Here is a 22,062-nt window from a genome sequence, read left to right as displayed (position 1 = left end):
GGGAGTGTTGTCTTTTTTTTGTTTAAAGATTGCTTTCTTTGTGATGTGTTTGTCCTATTAACCGCATTTTGCATATTTTGCTCCATGTGTGCCACAAAGACCAATTGTGTAGAATTGTCAAAGAAAGAAAAGCGCTTGAACAGAAGATGGAGAACAAAAAGTGTCGGCAAAGATGCAAAATTCCAGCTTCAGGTACCTCTCTTCAGATTTCTACTCCGTCTCTATTATGTATAGACCATAGACTATATAATAATAAAACTATATAAAGATGGACAAGAGGTCTCCACACCTACAGAAAAGAAGCCAAAATTCCCCACATACCAACGCTGCAAGACAGATTTTCATGTCATTTGGAGCCAGAGTAGTAGTAGTAGTAGTAGTAGTAGTAGTAGTAGTAGTAGTAGTAGTAGTAGTGATCTTAAAGTGGAGCTGCAGTATCAAGTTCCCACCACTACATGCACTTGACCAATCACAGTCAGGCTCATCTACTAGTGAATCATGATGTTTCATTCTATTATTACAGCATTTAATAACTAATTAAACCTAAACTTATCAGAAGCATGAACATTTGAACACGAATGACTTTGATAAGAACTACCTAAAATGACAGAAACTCTTCGACAAAATTAATTTGAAGTGTAATACTTCTACTTTTTAGTTTGGTCCGTGTCCCATCTATTTACATGAAGGATACCGGGTAAATTACCTATACTGCAGCCAGCCACTAGGCGGCGATCAATATGCTTTGGCTTCACTCTTGGGAGCTGTCGACCATCTTTATATAAAGTCTATTTGTACAGACACAAACAAACAGACAGGATTTTGATCATAAGAGGGTTTTATTATGCATTAATTAATTAGTCAGGGCACAGAAATCTGATCATTAACAACTGATCAATTATTTATGGATATCTTTCGAGAACAAACGGCAAAGATTCACAACATTAAGCTGCTCAAATATGAAAATCTGCAGCTTCTTTCCGTTTAGCTATCATTTAAGATTTAATGTGTCTGAGTTTTTGAAGAATCTGAACAACAGAATACTTAGTCAAGACAGCGACAGCTAAACTGCATTCATTGAATATTGGAACACTGCGTCTCTCTGTGCCTGGTTGAAGAAGATACTTTCTGTTCTTTTTTCTTTTTTGTTGTTTAATCACTCTGCTCTACAACTGACACTTATTGGTGTGGTGTGTCATGGCCTGAATAATGATTTCTCCATCTTTGCTAATTCACCCTGATTTTGCTTAATATATTAATCTGTGCTTCTAAATATGCTTAAATTTACACCAGAGCCAGAGTGATTTAGATTTTTGTGGAGTGACGCTGATGCCGATATATCAAAAAAAAAAATGGCAACGATTCCCAAGATCTTGTTATCATATCATGTAAATCCTGAAATGTAACTGAGGTTGATATTTTAAACCTTATCATAAATGGAAAATACAAATCAAACCAAATATACAGAGCTTGAATTAGGAAAATGTTTTTTAACGTGAAATATCAACATAGATGATCATCTTTTCTGTAAAAGACTAATATCGTTAAATTTTGAATGGACAATGAATAAATCGGTAAGGCTCTATTTCATATCATGGTTTTTAACCGACAGTGTAGGGAAATTTAAATCATTCTTTTTCCTGAACACATTAGTGATGAATAAAGCCTCTTTAGAAGTTCACTATATCCATTACTTCAACTACAGCAAGCCATTCAAAGACAACCAGACATGCTGTTTGGCCGGTGGTTTGCCCTGTGCTGGCTCTCAGTCACACACCACATGACCATTTGTGAGCCTTGTGTTGGATTGACACTGGTTCTCTCTGGTCTTCATTTCACTCCAGGTCCCTCTGTCTACCAGCATGTCCCCTGTCCGCCTCCACTCATCCAATCCCAACCTGTGTGCCGAGCTGGTGGACTTTCAGCCTCCTGTCTCCCGGCTGACAGACAGCGCCGAGTGTGCCAGCGACTACATTAAACTTCAGGAGGAATTCTGCACCATCGCACAGAAAGGTAGGCAGGCAGTGTACATGGCTGGTGAGAGACATCGCAGAAACTTTACCTCTTCTTAAAGGTTTATTCTGGTCTAGGACAATCTAGGTCTTTTATTCACAGAGGCCTTCTGTTGGTTACGATAATGTACTTCCAAAAGTCATTGTTTAGATTTCAGAACGTTGCAACGTCTGTCAGGAGCATCAAAAACAAGTAGCCAGTAACAAGTTTAGCCAGTTTTAAAAAAAATCAGCACATTAGATAAACATCGTTGGTTCAACTCTGACCCTCCATGCTGTGAGTAGTGATGTGCAAAGAGTGTAACTGTGCAGTGAGAGAGACATTTTGGGTGAATAGTGCACAAAGTTCTCCGAAATACCGACCTGTTTAAAACCGGTATGATGATCTGAAAACGTGACTTTCACCAGTTAGACTTTGTTTTACTGTGGCTACATCACAGCTGGATTCACACAACATCATCTCAACAAAACTCAAGAGCGAAGGGCATTTAAAGGCAATCTAGACAAGGTAAATTTAAGAATAAAACCCACCACAGTGTTTGATAGACTGTGTGAAAGTTACAGGAAATATATGTACAATTATGTACACGGAAACTGCCCTGATAGACGGAGACATACAACCACAGTGTGGTGATTCTAGTAGGATTGTCTCTGTGATAGGTTGCAGAGGATATACATCTTTCCTTTTGCTCTATCCCTGTACAGTCCACTCTCTGTTGAAGTCGGCCTTCAACACTGTGGCCATAGAGAAAGAGAAGATCAAACAGATCCTGTCTGACCAGGAACAGCCGGATCAGTCGACGCAGATCAACTCTCTCAGGAAGTCTCTGTCACAGGTAATGAGCCTTGTTTACCCCCCCCCCCCCCCCCCCCGATGCTCTTCAGTAAATCTGAACCTTTGTCCCGATTAAGCCCTTTTCAGCAATCTCTTGACTCTACCTTTATCTTTCAAAGTCGACATCTTGGTCTGCAGCTTCTTCTCGTACAGCACCTTTCTGCCATGAGATATTTGAATTCTTCTAGTTTTGCATCTGTACCGTGTAAGAAAAGCAAACTCCCCTGCTGCTCTTACGAAGCTTACGATTTTCCTGCTGTACTCTCACTTTAGCTCACTCTGACATTTTCCAAACATTTCACCAGGGAACTGGCAAGAAAAGTTCCGGAGAATGGAGCAGCTCGAACATTTTCACAATTCTAGAAGAATTTGTGGGATTTAATCCATATCTGAAAGCATTAATACAGAATTTGGCTGTTTTTTTAATTTAAAATGCTCTGGTGCCTTTTTATCATCTCATTACTCAAGACATTACTGCAGTAATTTGAGTAATGTCTCTTTGGTGTCTTTAAAATCAAATTTTTGTAGTTGTCATGTTTTAAGATGCGCTCATAACGACAGGCTGTCAGATAAAACACAAAAACTGCAGTTTATGCCGAGCAGTTGCGACAATCATAATTTAAAGTGATGATGAGAGCAGTGCTAAGTTAGTCGTGAATGCCCAATCATTTTTTTCCCATATTAATTGGTAACAGAGAGAAATATAAACTCTAGCTCATTAGCTCTGCTCCTCAGGGCCGCTTGTCAACCCCACTGATTTAATTGGGCTGGAGCTCTGCTAGCAGTTGACATCATTTCTGTGAAATGTTTCTGCTGCTTTATCTCGTCTTTGTGCTTAATTGGACGCTTGTGTGACAATGTTGGCAAAAGCAGGAAGACAGGTTTTTTATGACAAAGTTTATGTTCAGGAGCTGAGGATGTTGTAGCTGCAGCCACCGATGTGACCTATTTTAATCCCTGCTGGGATGTTGTCTCCATTTTGAATTTTTTTATTTAACACTTATGAACATACTTGAACCGATTTGTTTGGTCTCATAGTGGCAACAGGAAGAAGCTCTTAAGACAACTTGTTGACATAAATTCCCCCCCCCGATGGAGGGCTGGGTGAATGGTCTGAGTCCACAAAACACTTTTGTAGTCTCAGGGGTAAACAGTGTTGAAGCCAAATCCAATACGACTTCTTCTTCAGACGTAAATAAAACAAAACAAAAAAACACACCATGCCTCCATACGTGTGGTGTCATCTTTGTGTCAGCAAGCACCGACTTTCATATTTGCCTCGAAACTGCGTCATTTTTTATGAATCTAAGTCCAATATTACCATTCCTTCTAGCTCTGTTTTTGATCTCCCAAACTCCTTGGGGAAATATCGGACAGCTAATTGTTCCGATATTCACCTGCTGGTTGCTAACTGTGCTTGTCTCCAGTTTGTTGCTGGTAGCAGAGTATGAACAGCGGGTTTATCTGACCTGAAGCTGCTTAAAAAGATGCTGATTAGAGCAGTAAACCATTACAGTCAAGCCTTAAAAGCTAAATATTGAGCAGAAAGCTAAAATGGTCTGGAGAGTTGAAGGGAAACTGCAAAGTCAGGGGATAATTGTGGGCTCATCACTAAGAGTCGATAGTTAGTAGTTATGGTAGCATTTCCGTGGACAGAATAACGACTGTGGATTTTGTCCCCCATCTCTTCCTGTTTAGTTTCTTTAGTAAGCGATAGTGATCTGTTCTTAGCTGGTATGGTACGAAGAAGCAACCAAAGAAAAAGTTTCCGTGAGTTCTCTGTATTGATAGGAATATCAGCTCAACCCTATATGAAACAACCATTGAAAACCTATTGTCCTGGGGCGAGATATCAGCATCTAGTTTCATATAAAATAAAATAAAAACGTTTTTGTCATCCAGGCCCTGTCCCAAAACGCAGAGCTTCGAACTCGACTGAGCCGCATCCACTCTGAATCTGTCCTGGCTGAACAAGTTGTCAGTGTGAACATCATCTCCACGGCTGATGAGGTACGTCACTTTGAACATCTGTCACTGATGAAGCTCATTTCTGACTCCCTGTTTTACAGAAACTCCAGTTAGTCTGTTTGGTTGCTTCCTGTATTTGTTGATTACATTATTGATTCCAGTCCTTATAGACTGATGGTATTTCCAGGTCGCCCTGGCAGGTAAGCTAATAGATCATCATTCTATGCTGAACCGGATAATAAATTACAAATTAGTAATGGATGGGAGCATGCCCTCTGGCAAGGATACACATGCTGCGAGCTGAAGTCTGTGCTGCCATCTGAAGGTGTTTGTGTTTGTTCAGGGCTGTCTTTGGTTCTGAGCTGTCACCACAGCCAGGGAAAAGTGAACGTCTCGTGTGTTTGCCTGCAGGCCGTGGAACAGATGGGGATCCCTCTGACTCAGCAGGCCTCTAATGAGAGCCGACTCTCCATGTCAGAGTCGGTCTCTGAGTTCTTTGACGCCCAGGAAGTGCTTCTGTCAGCCAGCTCGTCGGAGAATGAGGTAAAACAGGGGACGGTTGAGACGGGAATAAGAGCTATAAGGAGCAGCATTGGATCAAAGATATCAGGGGGGCGGAATTTGTCCTGCTGCTGGGAAACTAAAGCTACATCCACACTAATATTTTTTTTTTAAATGCATCAACACTGCTACGGATATATGTCTGCCGTTCACGTTACTTTTGACTTCTAGAGCCGCTAAAACAGGAAGGTTTTGAAACGCTGCTGGCCTCTTTAAGTTTGAAATCTCTGGGGCTGCATTTTAGTCCGGATGTGCAGGAACAGAGATGTTTGGAAACAATGACGGTTGCTGATTGGGACTTTTCGCTCACACGTTCGCTGATTCGTCAGGATCCTATCACATGACCCCCTTCTCTGTCAGTTACAGTTCCTCCTCGTAATCCTTCCAAGCTAATAAACCCCTGCTCCTCGTTTGTTGCTTAGCTCTTTCTGCGACTAACAAGAAAATGTTTCATGCAACCACTGGCATGCCTATTTTACATAAGAGGCCACGAGTAGAGACATGGATTAAAACTGATACAGACAGAGATTGTTTTAAAATGTAGTCGTGTGGATGTACCCCAGATAAAAGCTGGAGTTAGCCTGCAGTTAATGAGGGCAGAAATTAAAGCAGAAATAGCTTATAACGAAATCTCAGGCACTCAGGAGGGCTATTTTTTGTATCTGAGAATAATAACTCTCCTCTTCTGTCGGTTTCTCTTGATTTGCGGCGTCTGGCTTTGTTAAAAAGGACATTTGTTCCCTCACTTGAAACAATCATTTCCCCTTCTCTCCCCTTTTAACTCCTGTGAACACCCTGCTCCAAATATAGTTGTCTCTGAGGAGCCATTAAGCATCGCAGCTCTCCAGGCCTTACACTGAGCCACGTTGGATTGAATCATCAACCCTCCACTCCACAGACACACACAGTCCTGTAGCTCAAACAGTAGACCCACACAGACCGGTGGTACACTGTCGGCTGAACGTTCCCCAGCAGCAGGCGACTGTAGTAGAGGTTATGACTGCGAGGGGCGACAATATGCTCCTCTTCAGCAACGTCAATTGCCACATGGTGTTCCTATATATATATATATAGTAGGAAATTGCTGCAGTGTCTTGTCTCGTGATTACTGCAGTGGGACAGATAGCCGGCGACTGCTGCAGTTTGTTTGCCCCTAGCTACGTTGTGTGTGTGTGTGTGTGTGTGTGTGTGTGTGTGTGTGTGTGTGTGTGTGTGTGTGTGTGTGTGTGTGTGTGTGTGTGTGTGTGTGTGTGTGTGTGTGTGTGGTGTGTGTGTGGCTGAGGCAGTTCTGCTGTTCTGATTCTGACTCCGCTCTGTACCTGTTCCCCTCAAAGGGCTCAGACGATGAGTCATATGTCAGCGATGTGAGCGATAACATTTCCGAGGACAACGCCAGTGTGACTGATAACGTCTCCAGACAAAGTAAGTAGTTCTGCAGCGTCATCGGCCTTCGCGCCTCCTCTTCTACAGTACTGTGGCCAAAAGCATGAACAAACAGATTAAGAAAGGAGAGGACCCCGCTCAGTGCTCCTCCGACAAAGAAACAAACTCATTTATCTGAGCGGCCTAGGAGGTTGACCTTGCAGTGTTGCTCTGTGCCAAGGATTCCTCCTGCTCGGCTTATTAAAAGCGACAGCTCTGTGTAAGGGGAGATGGGATCTCCCTGCTACATCTTTGTCACATACCACACAGGAATATAAAACCTGATATTTCTAAATATGTGATGTTTGGAACTATGACCCTACAGCTGTCAAACCATGTCACACTGGTTGACTTCCCTACACTGGCCCTCTGACCTCCCTACACTGGCCCTCTGACCTCCCTATACAGGCCCCTTGTCTTTTAAGGTCTGCTTTTAAAATCGTATTGATCAGTGCAAAGCCTCTTTGTGACCTGGCTCCTCGCTGTATCTCAGACCTTCAAGTTTGATTCGATTCAGTACGAAGCTTCTTGAGAACCTCAGGCAGACGAACAGTATTATATCCCACAGTCTGCATTGTATCAGGCTCACAAGCTGAGGACACAGCATCTCCTGTTCTAATCCTGCAACCCTGGAACAATCTGTCCTCAGGAAGTGACTGAGTCCACCTCAACTTTTAAATCTCTTTAAAAAACATTGTTTCAACAGGAGCTCGGCCTGATTTAGCTTGACTTTTCTCTTTTACCTGATATTATTTGAATTGTCTTTAACTTTTAAATAGGTTGAAAAATACCAGAATCCCCCTTGAATCAGTGAATCCTGCCATGAATACAAAGATCTAATTTTAGCTGCTGGAATTAAACAAGGTATTTGCGTAAAAAGTGACAATGACTAAATTGCCAAAAAAATTTGCTGATACATTTTCTGTTGATCAACTAAACTCAACTAAAATTAAATAAATGCCTCTTATTATAATAAACATTTAAGAGCATGTTATCATCGACTGCCCTGGCAGGTGTTAATGTGTAAACCTCTTGTTTTCCCAGTGGCCAACGGAGACTTTGCTGGCAGTGCCTTCCGCAATGGGCGACGCACCTGCCTGCCGGCGCCGTGTCCCGACACCAGCAACATCAACCTCTGGAACATCTTGAGAAACAACATCGGCAAAGATCTGTCCAAAGTGTCCATGCCAGTGGAGCTCAACGAGCCCCTCAACACCCTGCAGCGCATGTGTGAAGAGCTGGAGTACAGCGAGCTGCTGGACAAGGCTGCAGAGACCGAGGACCCCTTCGAACGCATGGTAAACTGTCACATACGTCATAAACGAGTACTTTGTATGGAGAACATGGTAGCTATCCCCTATCTAATGTTTTCTTAATCTCTGTAGATGTTTCTACTCACATCTTAAATTCCTGCTGGTGACTTTGTCAGTCACAAGCCAACGCACGATAGTCTCTCATTCGTGTCTGAGACGTGACAGCCCGCTCTAATGTAGCTGTTCACCTCAGATCCTCCTACTTTCGTCTGTCTTTATCTTTTTAGTGGAATCAAATGAATCCTGATGTTCAGTTTGTTAACATGAGCTGGTTCATCTCATCTTTGTCTTGTTTGGACTCCCACAGGTTATTGTTGCCGCTTTTGCCATCTCAGGCTACTCATCCACTTACTATAGAGCAGGAAGTAAGCCATTCAACCCTCTACTCGGAGAGACTTATGAATGTATTCGTGAAGACAAGGGCTTCTGTTTTTTCTCGGAACAGGTACGTTTGTTTACAGATTTCTAAAACAGTGGTTTCAAAACTGTCTGGGTACTAAAAACAAACTAATCTTTAATTGCATTGTATTTCTTAATATCTGCTGATAAGATCAACCAAAGACAGTTCATCAGTCTTTATTTCTAATAATTTTAGCCCTGAAAATGTATGATGTCACATCTCGTTCATTTTAGGTCAAATTTGAGCTTCAAAATTCTCCTCTGAACTTGGGAACCGACGTATTTAATTACCATGTATTTATCTCCTTTATGACGGTGTAGGTGTGGTATTGTCTTGATCAAAACATTATGTTTGCATACTTTCATAGGCACCATCACTTAGATCTAGTCACACAAATCTTGACACATGCTCTGATATGTTTCGTATTGTATTCATACATCTCTTCTTCACATTTCACTGAACTCCTTAAGGTTGCTCTCTTAATAATTTAGGTATACAGTAAACCCAGGCTCTAATGAATAGTTATATTAATTATGGATTAGTCTGCGGATTCTTTTATTGAATAATCAAGTCATTTCCAATGTCCTTAACAGGTTCCTCATTTGCCAGGGCAACAAAGAGATCCAAACAATGTTCTGTTTACTGTCACATATAAGACAAAGGATAGATGAAAATCTTCAGCCTTTTCACAGATCATTCAGACCAGCTACTGTATATGATGTGTAATCTCAAAAACAACAACAGCTGTATCTATTTAATCTTCTCTCAAAGGTGAGCCACCACCCTCCCATCTCCACCTGTCACTGTGAGTCCAAGAACTTCACCTTATGGCAAGGTACGTTACCTTTCTAATTAGTGAGGGATTTTACTCATGGGGATCTGAGCCTTAGCAGATGAGACAGCACGACTAATTTAACCTCTTTAATATTCAGATTAATCTTTAGAGAAGAAACAGATCTCGTAACTGAAATTTTCAGAAGAATATACAGATATTAGGAATTATCCTGTTCTTTATTTTCTGATGTTTTTACTATTTTGCTTTTCAGATGTGAGATGGAAAAACAAATTCTGGGGCAAGTCGATGGAGATTTTGCCAATAGGGAGCGTGAACCTCACGATTCCCAGGTAACTGGTCCAGACAGTTTGTTTCTTGGTTTAAACCTGAAGTCAGAATCTTCATCTCAACAACCAAGCCATTAAATCACCTTAGCTACTGAGCTGATTCATGTCGTCTGTGTTCTCTTAATTACCAGTTCATAACTTTTAAATTGCACTCACATCAACATTCAAATATAATTATGACCCTGAGGGATTGATTTATTTCTGTAAACTCTGATATATCTGAGTTTGCACTAAACCAGCTGTATGGAGTTTGGTACACGCCCATATGGCTCAGTGGTAATTAAACCCCTTAAACCTGAAAACAAATAGTTTTATCAGAGCTACCGTCTCCCTGACAGCTCTGAATAATACATACCTGTAACTGAAAACCAAATAATTAGATACTTCTCACCAACTAAAAGTATATGTCAATACAAATGCGTGGCTCAGAGGAATCTACAAGAGGATGCAGCACATGAATACACTTGACTGGAATGTTTGAGGAGGCCTGCCTGATATTTTTATCACTCAAATCATGTAGACATGATTACTGAAAATGCGAGGTTATTAGATAAGCTGCATGATCAAACTAAATCAAGGTTTTCTTCTTCAGCCATCAACATGTGTCTTTCCAAGAAAAGAAAACCAAACTAATCTGGAATAAAACCAAGAAAAACAAGTAGGGTGCTCAGCCACTAAATATCCCTGCCAAGGCTGATCGGCCTCTTTATCACCTTACTGCATATATTGAGAAGGTGTAAGAGAATTCCTTGAGCCGCTTCAAACTTTAATGGATTCTCTTTGGGTCGTGCCCCATCCTCCCAGAAAGGTTTTATGTAAATCCTTGAAAATGTCAACAAACGCCCTTATAATAATAAATCCCCCTGATCTGGATCTGCAACTAAATAAAATGGATTGTTTCCTGACCCATACCACATCCTTCCATCACGTTACATGTGAATCCATCCAGCAGTGTTTGGGTAATGCTGCTAAATTACAAATGCAGATGAAAACACAGGTAGTAAGGTTTTTATTGAGTCCCGGCTCATATTGTTTAGCAGCTCGAGGGGCTCACCTGCTGTTGTGTCTCTCTAGGTTTGGCGATCACTACGAGTGGAACAAGGTCACCACCTGCGTACACAACATCCTTAGTGGACGACGGTGGATCGAACACTACGGAGAGATCACCATCAGAAACACAAAGAGCAGCGCCTGCCTCTGCAAACTCACATTTGTCAAGGTACAGATATGTTCCTGTCAGTTATCACAGGGTTTCTGCGATATATAATTCTCCTTTTCACTGTTATACTGGCCAAAGAAGATGGAAAACCAGTAGGATATATAAGGCAGGGAATTACTTTATAAGTAGATTCGTATTTATATCACATTTTTGTCTGTAATACACAGCTAAAAAAGTACAGTGTATTTAATCAGTTCATGTGACCTGGACCCAGGAAAATGGCAAATAATGTTTAAATGGATAAACTAAATAAAAATGAATTGTCCTTTATCAAATGATCTGATAATGAAGCGATGAAACAGGTCTGATGCTGCAGAATGAAACGTAAACAGCCTCTTAAACAATCTACTGCTGAACTAGTGTTGCTTATAGTTTATAGATGAATAATGTCCCAGCGCTGCACATCAAATTATTATAACTAATGTTACTGTCCAAAACAGGCTAAAAGAAAATATTCAATATATAAGTTTTAATATACGAATCTCTCTAAACATTTGTTTTTAAATCTAAGCTGATGGAGTTGGATTTGTCTTTCAGGGAAACTACTGGAGTTCTACTGTGAATGAGGTTCAAGGATTTGTGATGGATCAGGAAGGGAAAGTGATTCACAGGCTTTTTGGGAAATGGCACGAGGGCCTTTACTGCGGCGTCCCACCTTCTGCCAAATGTGTCTGGAGGCCAGGTAGGCATCACTTCCTCACCCACACTCACATCTGGACGTTGAACTGGTCGTTTTAAAGTGCATTGGAAGTTTTTATGGCCAAAGGAATTCTATTTTGCACCTGACACATGCCAGTGGATGTTGTTCCAGTGGTTTTAAGATGATGTTCATGTCGCTCTCTCCTCGTCAGGCTCCATGCCCACAGACTATGAGCTGTACTACGGCTTCACCAGGTTCGCTATTGAACTGAATGAGCTTTGCCCCGAGTTGAAGGATGTTTTGCCGCGTACTGATGCCAGATTCAGGCCCGATCAAAGGTAAAGCATTTCCCCAAAATTAGACTGTAACATCAGCGAATTGTTTTTGGTCTGATGAGGTCAGAGCTCAATATTGAGTTTCAAGACATTTTTTGTGAATGAACTCCATGTGGCCGTCTGATTGTCTGTACGCATTCGCTGAGACGTTTCCTTTTTTCGGTCACGCAGGCATCTTGAAGAAGGGAACTTGGAGATGGCCTCCTCAGAGAAGCAGCGTATAGAGGACATGCAGAGAGCCCGGAGGAAGTGGAGCGATGAGAACGACATGAAACAGGAGCCGCGCTTCTTCAAGTAAGAACAGAGGGCAGTGAGCAGATGTGCGAGGCTCTTACCTGAAACTGTGTGAACGCTCATGGACTGAAGATATTCAGATTCATGTTTCCGTCGCGTTTATAGAACAACGCACACAAATCGTTCAGTAGTCGTCTGAAGAGACACGAGGCTTGATCTCTACTCCCATTGTTATTTGTCGAGAATTCTGCCTGTGAATGAAAAGTATAATTTATCTGACTGTGTCACATTTACAACACTAGTACCTGTTTTTATCATTAAATCACTAAATGTGCCTGTAAACCATCATCAGCTTTCATATCTCATTATATTTCTTCATCATTAAACTTTAGAATCTTTAACCAAGATAAACGGAATAAGGCGCAAACAGTGAAATGAAATCATGTTTACTGTTTAAATAAATTATACCAAATATTAAAATCAAACACAGTAGTTAATCAAAATGTATTATTTATAATAAGAATTATAAAAGAAAATAATTATACTGTACATCACCTTGTTTTTCCAGCTGCATCTTATCATAGCATCACCTTAGTGTTCTCAAAAATTGTGTGTGCAGTGTGATAGTGGTGTCTAAATTCTGGCCATATATAGATTTCTATGAAAACAAGGTAAAGGTCAAATTTGCTGTCTTTGTTTTCCACACACAATACTCAGAATACAGGAGAATGTATTTTTGTTCCCTCTGTGCCAAACAGTCTCACCTCACAAATAACCTTGTTTTCTTAGTTTCAAATGAGAGCTTTATATTGTGAACATGTTAAACAGTTTGAGGTTGATGGGGACTTTGTGTCAAACTGAATATCAGTTTATGTTAAGGAGATTTTTGGGGTTATTCTTTATCTGCGGGCCTGGATAACTTCAGCCTGATCGTTCCCTGTATGTTTGTGAGTAACATTTTTACGCCTCAGTGCTTATTAGTATTTGGCAGCCAAAGTGTGTTGTGAAAACAATTTTTCCATGTGAGCGTGATATCTCCAGAACCCATTGAGAGAATCCTTTGAAATTTGGCACATATGTTCACGTAGAGTCACATATTATTGTGATGCAATAAGTCAGGGATACCTGGGTTGGCTGAAACTATTCTGGACTGCGGGGGCCTACAGTGAAAGGGCGATAAATTCTAGTTTGGTTTCAGCTTTATCACTTACAACTGTCACTTGTGTGTTTTCTTCCAGGAAAGTGGTTGATGCCAATCACAGGGAGCGCTGGGTCTCCAACAACATGTACTGGGAGCTGCGCAAAAACCCCGGCTTCATCAACATGGAATCCACAGTGAGCCTGTGGTAGCAAACGGATAATATGGTCCGTCGTATCATCATCACACACAGGAAGGCTGCTACCTATGCACAATAAGGCGTGAAGAGCAACGTGTGAAGGATGAAACATCAGTGTGCATGGAGAGGAGCGGCCGCAGAGCTGACTGATGGCCTGCTGTCCAGCGGCCCTGTCGGGGTTCTGTGGCGCCGCCCCACGCTCATCCACCCAGTAGGATCACCTCCATCGTGCTTCTCCGAACTGGGTTGTCAGGGCAACAATCGTAACACTCCTATGTAGATCTTTTCCTCGGCTCCTTCGTTGTCTGAGCGTGTCCTTGCCTTAAGACGACACGTCACACGATCTAGCGCGTTTTAGTTGAAGCCATTGGATTTCCGACAGCCGTTTGGGTTAGACTAGTCTCTGAGGTAGACGTTTTGATTACCTACAATACTGTGCATGTTTAGAGAGCAGCTTTCACCGGCATAAAGCCGCATTTACTGTATCATCAATTATTGTAGAGAAAAAAAGAGGTATTTTTATAAAATATCTTGGACTGAATTTAGTTAAAAAGGACTATGTGAATTGGCAGATTTGATTTATTCTTGCCTTTTAATACTGTTGAATCTGTGTGATAGCGGTACTGTCTCTCGGGAAGCAGCTCATTTACTTTCTGAACCCCCCCCCCCCCCCCCTCCAACTGGGCCGTGCCTCGCTTCAGTCATCCCTCCTTGCCCTCCCTCCTGTCCCACGGTCTAATTAAAAAGAAACACAGTCACATGAAACCATCGTATGGTTACATAATTACATCCATACATCACACTCCCTCCACAGTCAGTGTGTCTTCTGAACGTGGTGCAGTAAATGTTTCGGTGCAATAACATAAGACGCTCTTTGTTGTTCGATCGTCTCAGTATCAAGGACGTAAGAAAAGATGGAGATGTAGCCTGTACAGATTCTAATCCACCTGAGACATTGAGAAACATGAAACATGAAACATGACTACATTTTATAGTGGAGCTAGAAAGACACTCAGTAGAATGCATACTGCGCACCCAACAACTGGCCCCCTTATAAAAAACACTTTTAAATTCACTAGATCCAGATTTATGTCTGATTTGACCTTACAATGTTCAAGAAATTAAATAAGAATTATTGATCCCTGATCCAGATGTGCGCCAAAATGAAAAGGAATCTTCCGTGACCTATACTGCATCCTTATATAAGGTTTTAGTCAAAATCTGTTCAGTATTTTGTGTAACCCCTCAAACTAACAGCCAAACAAACAAAAGCAGGCGTAAACACAACCTCCTTGACAGTAATCAGGAGGGCGACTGGAGAGGGCATTCCTCTGCCAAGGCTAATGCCCTCTATCTGTATATAAATACATATCTCGGTAATGTTATTTGTATTTGCGTTATCCTACCATGGAATAAACATTCAAACAAATGCAGATGAAATCATGATAAATATAGAAAAAAAGAAAAGAATTTAAAATTATTTATTTGTGATAAAACATTGTCCTAAAAAGTAGAAAATTAAAGCATGTACATTATTCCTTGAAAAAATAACAAACACGTTGAAAAATGCTGTGTTGTAATGTTGAAGAGAAAACTGATTCGTGGGAAAGTAGCAAATCCGACCAGCAAATATTATGTTTGCAAAATCGCCTCCATTATTATTTATCAAAACAATGATTGTGATTGATTAATTTATGCCTACAGAATACAGCAATGACACACCAGAGACACCTAGAGGTCATCGTATGAAAATGCAGATTCAGGAAACTAGGATATTTAAACAAACACTCTGTACAGTATTGATGAAAATACTGTACAAGCTTTAGAGCTTTTAACTTAATGTGTCTGATTCCCCAGAGACTTGACTGCTATGATGATTCCGCAAAGCACCAGTTACTTATTTCTGTATTTATTGCAAAGCCGATTAGCTTTAACACTTTTGTGTTATAGAGTAAGAAAATTTAACGCAGGGTTTCAGATTGAAATCAAACCCAACACCCGTGAGCGGCCCCCACGTTGTCCACATGTCCGGGGGCACGCGTCCTCGCTCGGGACGGCGTGAATATATAAATATGTAGAGTGAAAACTATGTGAAGCAACTCCATCCTGTGTGCACTGTTCACATGGTACTGTAGATTACAAAACCAAAAACATGTTACTGCTTTGCATCCATAGACTCCTTTCTTTACGTATGGATATGTGCTTTTAATCTGATCCCAGGTCACAAACTCCAATGCTACGACTCGTCAGTTTCACTCGCTGTGCCTTAACGCATTTTATTAATGCCTCACAAACACACTGCTGATGAGAAGCGCCCCCCCCCCACACCCACACACATACACATACACATACACACGCCAAGAAGAAGGTACGCCATTAACAAATCCGACTCAGCACATTCTCCAGTCTCCACCTGCCTGATTGAGTATATCGAGGATTTAGCTGTTGCATCTTTTGGGAGAGGTCATTGATGCTGTAGGTGGGGAAAAAAAGTTTTATGTGCCGCTCGCCGTGTTCACAGATTGTGTCCCACTGCTCCGCTACTCCAACATGTAACCAGTACTGTTTTGGGCAATCACTGTAAATACAGCACATTTTGAAGGAAGACGGGGGATTCCTCCTAATTCAACTGAATTATTTTGAATGAGACTGAATCTCAGCAGTTGTGAGTGGAGGAGAAGGGCGGTGATTAGTAGTGTTTGGAATCTTAGTGTCAGACTGTAGTGAAACAAAACAAAAAAAGGAATCATGAAATCCCTCCATGCTTTCTTTGTCCATTATTTAACCTGCATGTCAACACAACTTAGCCTGCCAATGAATGTTGCAGATGCCTTAGAAAAAATTGGTTTTTATTTTTCAATTGGACTCTCATGGTTCTTTGGGGATCTGTTTACGGACTGACATGTATCAAAACATTTTTTCAATCCTTTAAATCCTAATGGGTACCTTCTAAAGTGCAATTTTAACAAAGTACATATCTTTCCATGAACACCGTACACTGCTGCTACATAGTGCTTGTTCTAATAAAAGTGTAAAACAATTGACAAACAAGTGGTTTGTATGTAAAAGATATGCTCATAAAAGTTCATGTTCAATAAGGAAGACTTTCTCTCTCTCCCTCTTTCACAGCCTCTTCAACAGCTGCGATCAGTAATCCAATCAGATTTTGCCATGAGCTCGATCAGCCAATCATGTTGTTGCTGTTAAACTTTAAATCTGTTGTCCTCTTTGTCATCGTCAGCTGATATTCTGTGAAAAATCACACAAAACAGTTCAAAGCGAAAAATATTCCGGATTTGAAGCAAAACTACAATTGTTGCTTAAAGATTTTAATGATTGGTCAGTTTCTGTTCCTTTGTCACTGCATCAACAAATTTTTATTCTAATTGTAAAAACTCTAAACCGCTTGTTTGAGTTTCTATTCATGTAGAAGCAAGAATTGGAATTAAAACACTGCAGTTGAATGCCATCACCAATCCATTCACTTTTTTCCCAGATTTATATAACGTCACCGTGACCTTTGACCCCTTTATCTTTGAGTCCAAGCCACAACTGATTCCCTCAAGCGCTCTCCAAATACAAGAAGTTGTCTTTTGAAGCCACCTTGACATTTGACCACTGAAATCTAATCAGTGAATCCAAGTGAATTGTACCTGATGTAATGACATTTCCTATGGACGGTCCTAATATGTCAAATTAAGAGGGATGTGAGGTCACTGTGACATTGACCTTTGACCTCTAGGCACAATAATCTAATCAGTTCATCTCTGGGTCCCAGTGAACATTTGTACCAGATATTTTACAGGCATATCGTCTTCATGAGATTGGAACGGACAGACAACCCGGAAACATAATACCTCCGGCCACTGGCTGCCTCCGTCCATCAAGTTACATTTTGTGCATTTAATAAATAAATATATATTACCCCAATTACAATTACTTTTGCAAAATTAATCGGAAAAATCTACATTTTCCTCACATTTGCGCTGCCTTCGTGAATTGATGACCAACAAGTGGTCACTGACAGAAAACAACACGCATGATCATTTAGAGTTTGAATTTATTTTCTCGGTATTTTACACATGTTGTTGCAGCTTCTTTCTCCCAGTAATGTTCATTCAGATGAGGACACCATCAGTTACTGTATTAACACATCACGGGTTTTACGTCTAGGTTCTATGATGTACACTGCAGAGAACAGACCATCAGGAACAGCAAACAGCAAAACAAAGATGTTGTATCTTTTGTGAGCGGCACCCAGGTAACAACAGTGGGGGGCTGTGCTGTAGACTGCACGGCAGAAGGAAAAGGGATAAACTCTCCTCATCAATTCCCTTTCATAAGTTAAACCGAAGGGCAAGAATCTTTCTTCACATTTAAAGTTCATGGTCTTCTATTGGCTGGCTTAAAACTTAATACACCACTGCAGAGGAAAATCTAAGTCACATAAAAAAATAAATGACATCCACTTGAATGTAAAAATAACATCTCTACTTAAAAAAGGCTAAATACTTTGTGAATATTTTTAAATAGGGTGGATAAATAATCAATAAAACGGCTATACCAAGGCATGTAGAAGCGTCAGGAGGAAGTGCTTTATAAAATTCATTGTTGGGTTCTCAATGTCTCACCTTAAATATGTGGAACTTCCTGTGAAATACATGATTGATTTAGATCTTATAATTAAGTTATTGCGGAGCATCATCTGATTTGTGACATATATTATTCTAAAAAAATAAACCTTGACCTTATCTCAACCTCGAGCAGGAAGACCACGACACGGACATCAGCACATAAACGGTATGTGACAACGTGGGTGAAGCCACAGTTGGGGCCGCGGAGGCGTTTACTTGGAGGAGGCCATGACCTTGATGTACTGGAGGGCGCTGTGTGCCGCGTCGTTGTGCGCGTTGCTACAGGAAATGCCCGTGCCGTGGCAGACGGTGACCGGGGACGTGGACAGCTCTGCCAGACACTGGTACTGGCCGTTCACCGTCAGCTCATCTGCCAAAGACACACACAGTTTACAAAGTGACACAACAGACAAAAATGACCATAAAGCAGTGATTCATTTCTCTATGGTGCCTTATCCCCAGCCTGTGACCTGAAATCGCCATTGTTAAGGATTTTCCAATTCCTTAAATGTGCAACATGTTATTTTAGCCACTAGGGGTCTCTCCATCAAAATAATAACAAAAGATGTAGAAAAAATGAAAATCTACCTGAAACGACTAATCACCTTAACTGATGAGTAAAGTGACACGGACTAATCCCAGACTAACCTTAGTTTAATAGCAATCTTAAGATGTGCAAACATAAATACAATGTATCAAAAGAAACCAATCTAAAAACAAATTTGAGTGTAAAGGAAATGATAAAGAGCAGCGGTGAACTAGTGGTAGAAAAGACAGACTACAGGCTGGAAGGCCGATGGTTCGAGGCCACGGACTGACAAAACATACTTCATAATATATTTTGCAACTATTTTTGTCGTTGTTGCAGAGATTCACCCAAATCTTTTTTGGAAATGTCTAGACCAGACACCTAAATGAGCTGCTACGGTCAATATTTCAATAAAAATATAAATTATTGCCATTTTAAAGTTACACTCTTTAAGACTGTCATGAAATCTGATCAGATAGAAACACAGATGTAGTGTGGTCTGTCTCACCGATGTCAAAGTACGTGACCTCAAAGCCTTGCTCTTTGGACAGCTCTAACATCATCTGAATGTAATCGGTGTTAGGTATGCTCAGAGGGTTTCTTCTCAGTAAACACATCTTCTCTGTTGAGGAGTTCTTCAAGCTCTCAAATCGGACACTAGGTGTAGGCATCTGGAAATGAAAAATCAAATGTTAACACAGAAAACTCAATGTGTTTGCGCAGAGGTGACAGAAAAAACCCAAACATAAGAAATATGCAACATACCCATGTGATTTCAGAACAGCCTGACAGATTTTGGAGCTTTGCAAACATCTTTTCCGCAGCTGCCTTTTTAGCCACCTTTTTTGAATTTCCTACAGCTTCAGAACACAACACAGAGAGACGAAGAACAGGATGAACAAAGACTAACGAACGTCACTTTAAAGGATTTTACATGAAGGTCTCTCGAACCTTTCTCTGACAGGGACTCCAGCCGACAGGTAACTGTGAACTCTCTCTTGTGTGGTGGACCAGACTCCATTAAAAGGGAGTATTCAGGTAGACGCCATCCTCGGTGCAACGCTAGCTCCTATTAAAAGCCAAAAAGAAAACTGCATGAGAGGGAGAAAAACAGAGGTGGTATTTTATTCATTTTGTGACAATCACGCGTGTCGAAACACACACAAACAATCTTCCACAAACAATGAAAGTTCATAAAAACAGCACAGCCATGATTCACAAACCTGCAGTATCCCCACTGAGTTTGGATGATTGTGAGTTTCTGCTGCGACACCATTAATCTCAGACTTGATGATCCTGTGGGGAAATAGAGCCAAGTGTTTACCACAGCTGCAACATACCAACATTCACATCAGGCTGACAGATGTATATGCAACAGCGTCAACTGAATATTGTTTTCCTTATTGATTTATTTCCCAATGAAAAAATAATAAGAAAGTAATAATGAATTATATTTCATGGTTTCAAAATACCCATGGACATTTTACAATACACTAAAGTAACACAAAAGGTTGAAATCAAATGAGAGAGGGCTGGACAAGATGAGATGACGTCAGGTTGAGTGAGCTGATCTCAACAGTTGTGTTTGAATTTGTGAGTCTAATAGAATATAGCTGATGGATACAAGTTGACAGAGACTTGAAGAGGCACGGTCCAGAGCAGCTGAAGGCCATGGCTCTCATAGTGCTGAGTTTAACAGACCGACAAACCGAGGAGACGCCCAGGAAGAGCTTTGGGCTCAGGAGGGGGTGTAGGGACAGAGAGGGTCTGGAAGGGGCCAGGGTCTAGAGAGCCTCAAAGGTAATTTGTGTTGCACTGGAAGCAAGTGAAGCTGGACAAAGAGTGATGTGATGTGGCCACTGGATTTTGTGCGGATGATGATCTTAGCAGCAGAGTTTTGGATGATTTGTCGTAGGAGTATGGGTTTATTGAGTATACCCCAAGAAATACTACAGTTAAAGTAATCAAATTACCAATGGTAATGTACCAAAGCCCAGTTGATGTTCTAAAATTCTCACATAACAACAATGACTCACGCTGCTGGATTGTCTTTTTGCAGAATACTCAGGGCAGCCTCTGCAGCCTGGTGTTTAGCAGCCTTTTTACTCGAACCTTGACCTGCAATACAACACAAATAAACACCGTTACAGATAATGTAACACATTACAGAAACTATTTTTTAAAGCACAGACAACCTCAGATGACAAGTTAGATGACAAAATAATCTGAGGACTGGATTGTTTCTTAGCAACTCAACACTGAGAGCTTTGAAAATGTCACACTCTTGTTGGGATCTGCACTGCTCTACGTCTGAAGTGAGACACTTTGGTTAACAACAAAATAAAAGGCAACTCGAGGACATATTTAAGAGTGAGCTGCAGCAACAGACACGAGTGACAAGCAGGCAGAAGAGACACATTATGTATTGCACAGTGAAAAGAGGAATGTATGATTCAAGTCAAATAAAAGGCTTGATTGAGCATCAGGCAGCGATCAGCACAGCAGGGGGGGGGACTGTTAATGTACCTGTGCCGCTCACATCCCCGATCTTCACGCTGAAGACGAAGCTGGGCTGGTGAGCCTCCCCCTCGGCCTTCTCCATCGCATACACAGGAAGACTTCCCGTTTTGGTGCCATACTCGTGCAGGATCTGTATCGGCGTTTTCCCAGGGATGCTCCTCTGCGTTTCAACTGGGTTCAAGCTGCGTGTGTTAATGAAACCAGTCAAATTAACCAGAAGCACGATCATAACTGGGCTGGGGTCATAAATCTCTTACCAAACATAGTGAAAGCAAATGATATGACCTATTTACAGGAGGGAATAACTGATGCAGTATAAACCTAAACATACGAACCATCAGAAAAAGTCTGTGTAGTATTTAATGGTAGTATTTTGTTTTACTTTTCACGCTTCTGGTTTGTAGTGTTACTGTTTATACCAGATCCCAAAATACTGACTTAGATCGATTTTTTATTATTATCAATTAATGAGAGATTCATTACAAATCAAACAACAGACACAAGCTGTTGATTTTCACATGTGAGAAGCTGAAACCAGTAAGGCTTGAATAATTAACCACTTATTCCCACTGTGTGTATTTAAAGGTTGATTCGTCAAACCTGAACGTCACTCAGCAGACCTCACATTTTCGCCGAAGACCAACACAGTCCCCTCAAATTAAAAACTCGAATTTGTACCTTAAGTTTAACAAGCGAACACACTTTTGATAATGAAAGTGATTTAAAAACCACGTACCCGGAGTCTGCGGTGGTTTCCACAGCCGCTGGCTGAACACCCTCCTGCGCCATGCTTGTTTATGTTTTTGACTTCCTGTTTTCAATTGGGAAATATATCTCACAATACTTCCACATGTATTTGAACTTCGCGTCAGGTTACTATGTTATAACGTACATCTTCGTTGTGGCCTGACCGGGGAAATCACCTTCTCTAACAACATATCAACATCCGGGTCAGCGGCGGGTCAACTAGTGATGTGTCCT

General features: G+C 41.0%; 2 protein-coding genes across 3 annotated transcripts in view; one reads left to right on the top strand and one right to left on the bottom strand.

Annotated features, from left to right (window-relative positions):
- Window positions 1–16,500, top strand: part of osbpl6 (oxysterol binding protein-like 6) — a 37,364-nt gene extending 20,864 nt beyond the window's left edge. The window contains exons 9-23 of one of the 2 annotated variants that reach the window (XM_053440746.1): window positions 100–192; window positions 1,845–2,013; window positions 2,718–2,848; window positions 4,750–4,857; window positions 5,227–5,358; window positions 6,711–6,798; window positions 7,843–8,096; window positions 8,419–8,556; window positions 9,283–9,346; window positions 9,558–9,636; window positions 10,708–10,852; window positions 11,390–11,534; window positions 11,704–11,830; window positions 11,999–12,121; window positions 13,300–16,500. In XM_053440746.1, the coding sequence (XP_053296721.1) occupies window positions 100–192; window positions 1,845–2,013; window positions 2,718–2,848; window positions 4,750–4,857; window positions 5,227–5,358; window positions 6,711–6,798; window positions 7,843–8,096; window positions 8,419–8,556; window positions 9,283–9,346; window positions 9,558–9,636; window positions 10,708–10,852; window positions 11,390–11,534; window positions 11,704–11,830; window positions 11,999–12,121; window positions 13,300–13,411 (1,908 nt within the window). In that variant the 3' untranslated portion in view covers window positions 13,412–16,500. The remainder of the gene's footprint in view (window positions 1–99; window positions 193–1,844; window positions 2,014–2,717; window positions 2,849–4,749; window positions 4,858–5,226; window positions 5,359–6,710; window positions 6,799–7,842; window positions 8,097–8,418; window positions 8,557–9,282; window positions 9,347–9,557; window positions 9,637–10,707; window positions 10,853–11,389; window positions 11,535–11,703; window positions 11,831–11,998; window positions 12,122–13,299) is intronic. The other variant, XM_053440747.1, reaches the window with a different exon arrangement.
- A 940-nt stretch (window positions 16,501–17,440) lies between these two features.
- prkra (protein kinase, interferon-inducible double stranded RNA dependent activator) lies at window positions 17,441–22,050 on the bottom strand. Its single transcript, XM_053440750.1, has 8 exons — window positions 21,818–22,050; window positions 21,088–21,263; window positions 20,598–20,679; window positions 19,785–19,857; window positions 19,513–19,630; window positions 19,327–19,421; window positions 19,070–19,232; window positions 17,441–18,402 (listed from the first exon to the last, which is right to left on the bottom strand). Exons 1-8 carry the CDS (start codon window positions 21,868–21,870, stop codon window positions 18,245–18,247), a joined length of 918 nt encoding a protein of 305 aa, XP_053296725.1. The 5' UTR covers window positions 21,871–22,050; the 3' UTR covers window positions 17,441–18,244.
- Between the last annotated feature and the right edge of the window lie 12 nt (window positions 22,051–22,062).

Source organism: Pleuronectes platessa, chromosome 14, assembly GCF_947347685.1.
Source record: "Pleuronectes platessa chromosome 14, fPlePla1.1, whole genome shotgun sequence".
NCBI classification, from domain to species: domain Eukaryota; kingdom Metazoa; phylum Chordata; class Actinopteri; order Pleuronectiformes; family Pleuronectidae; genus Pleuronectes; species Pleuronectes platessa.
The sequence above is the reverse complement of the archived record's forward strand: the minus strand, read 5'-3'. Positions and strand labels throughout refer to the sequence as shown.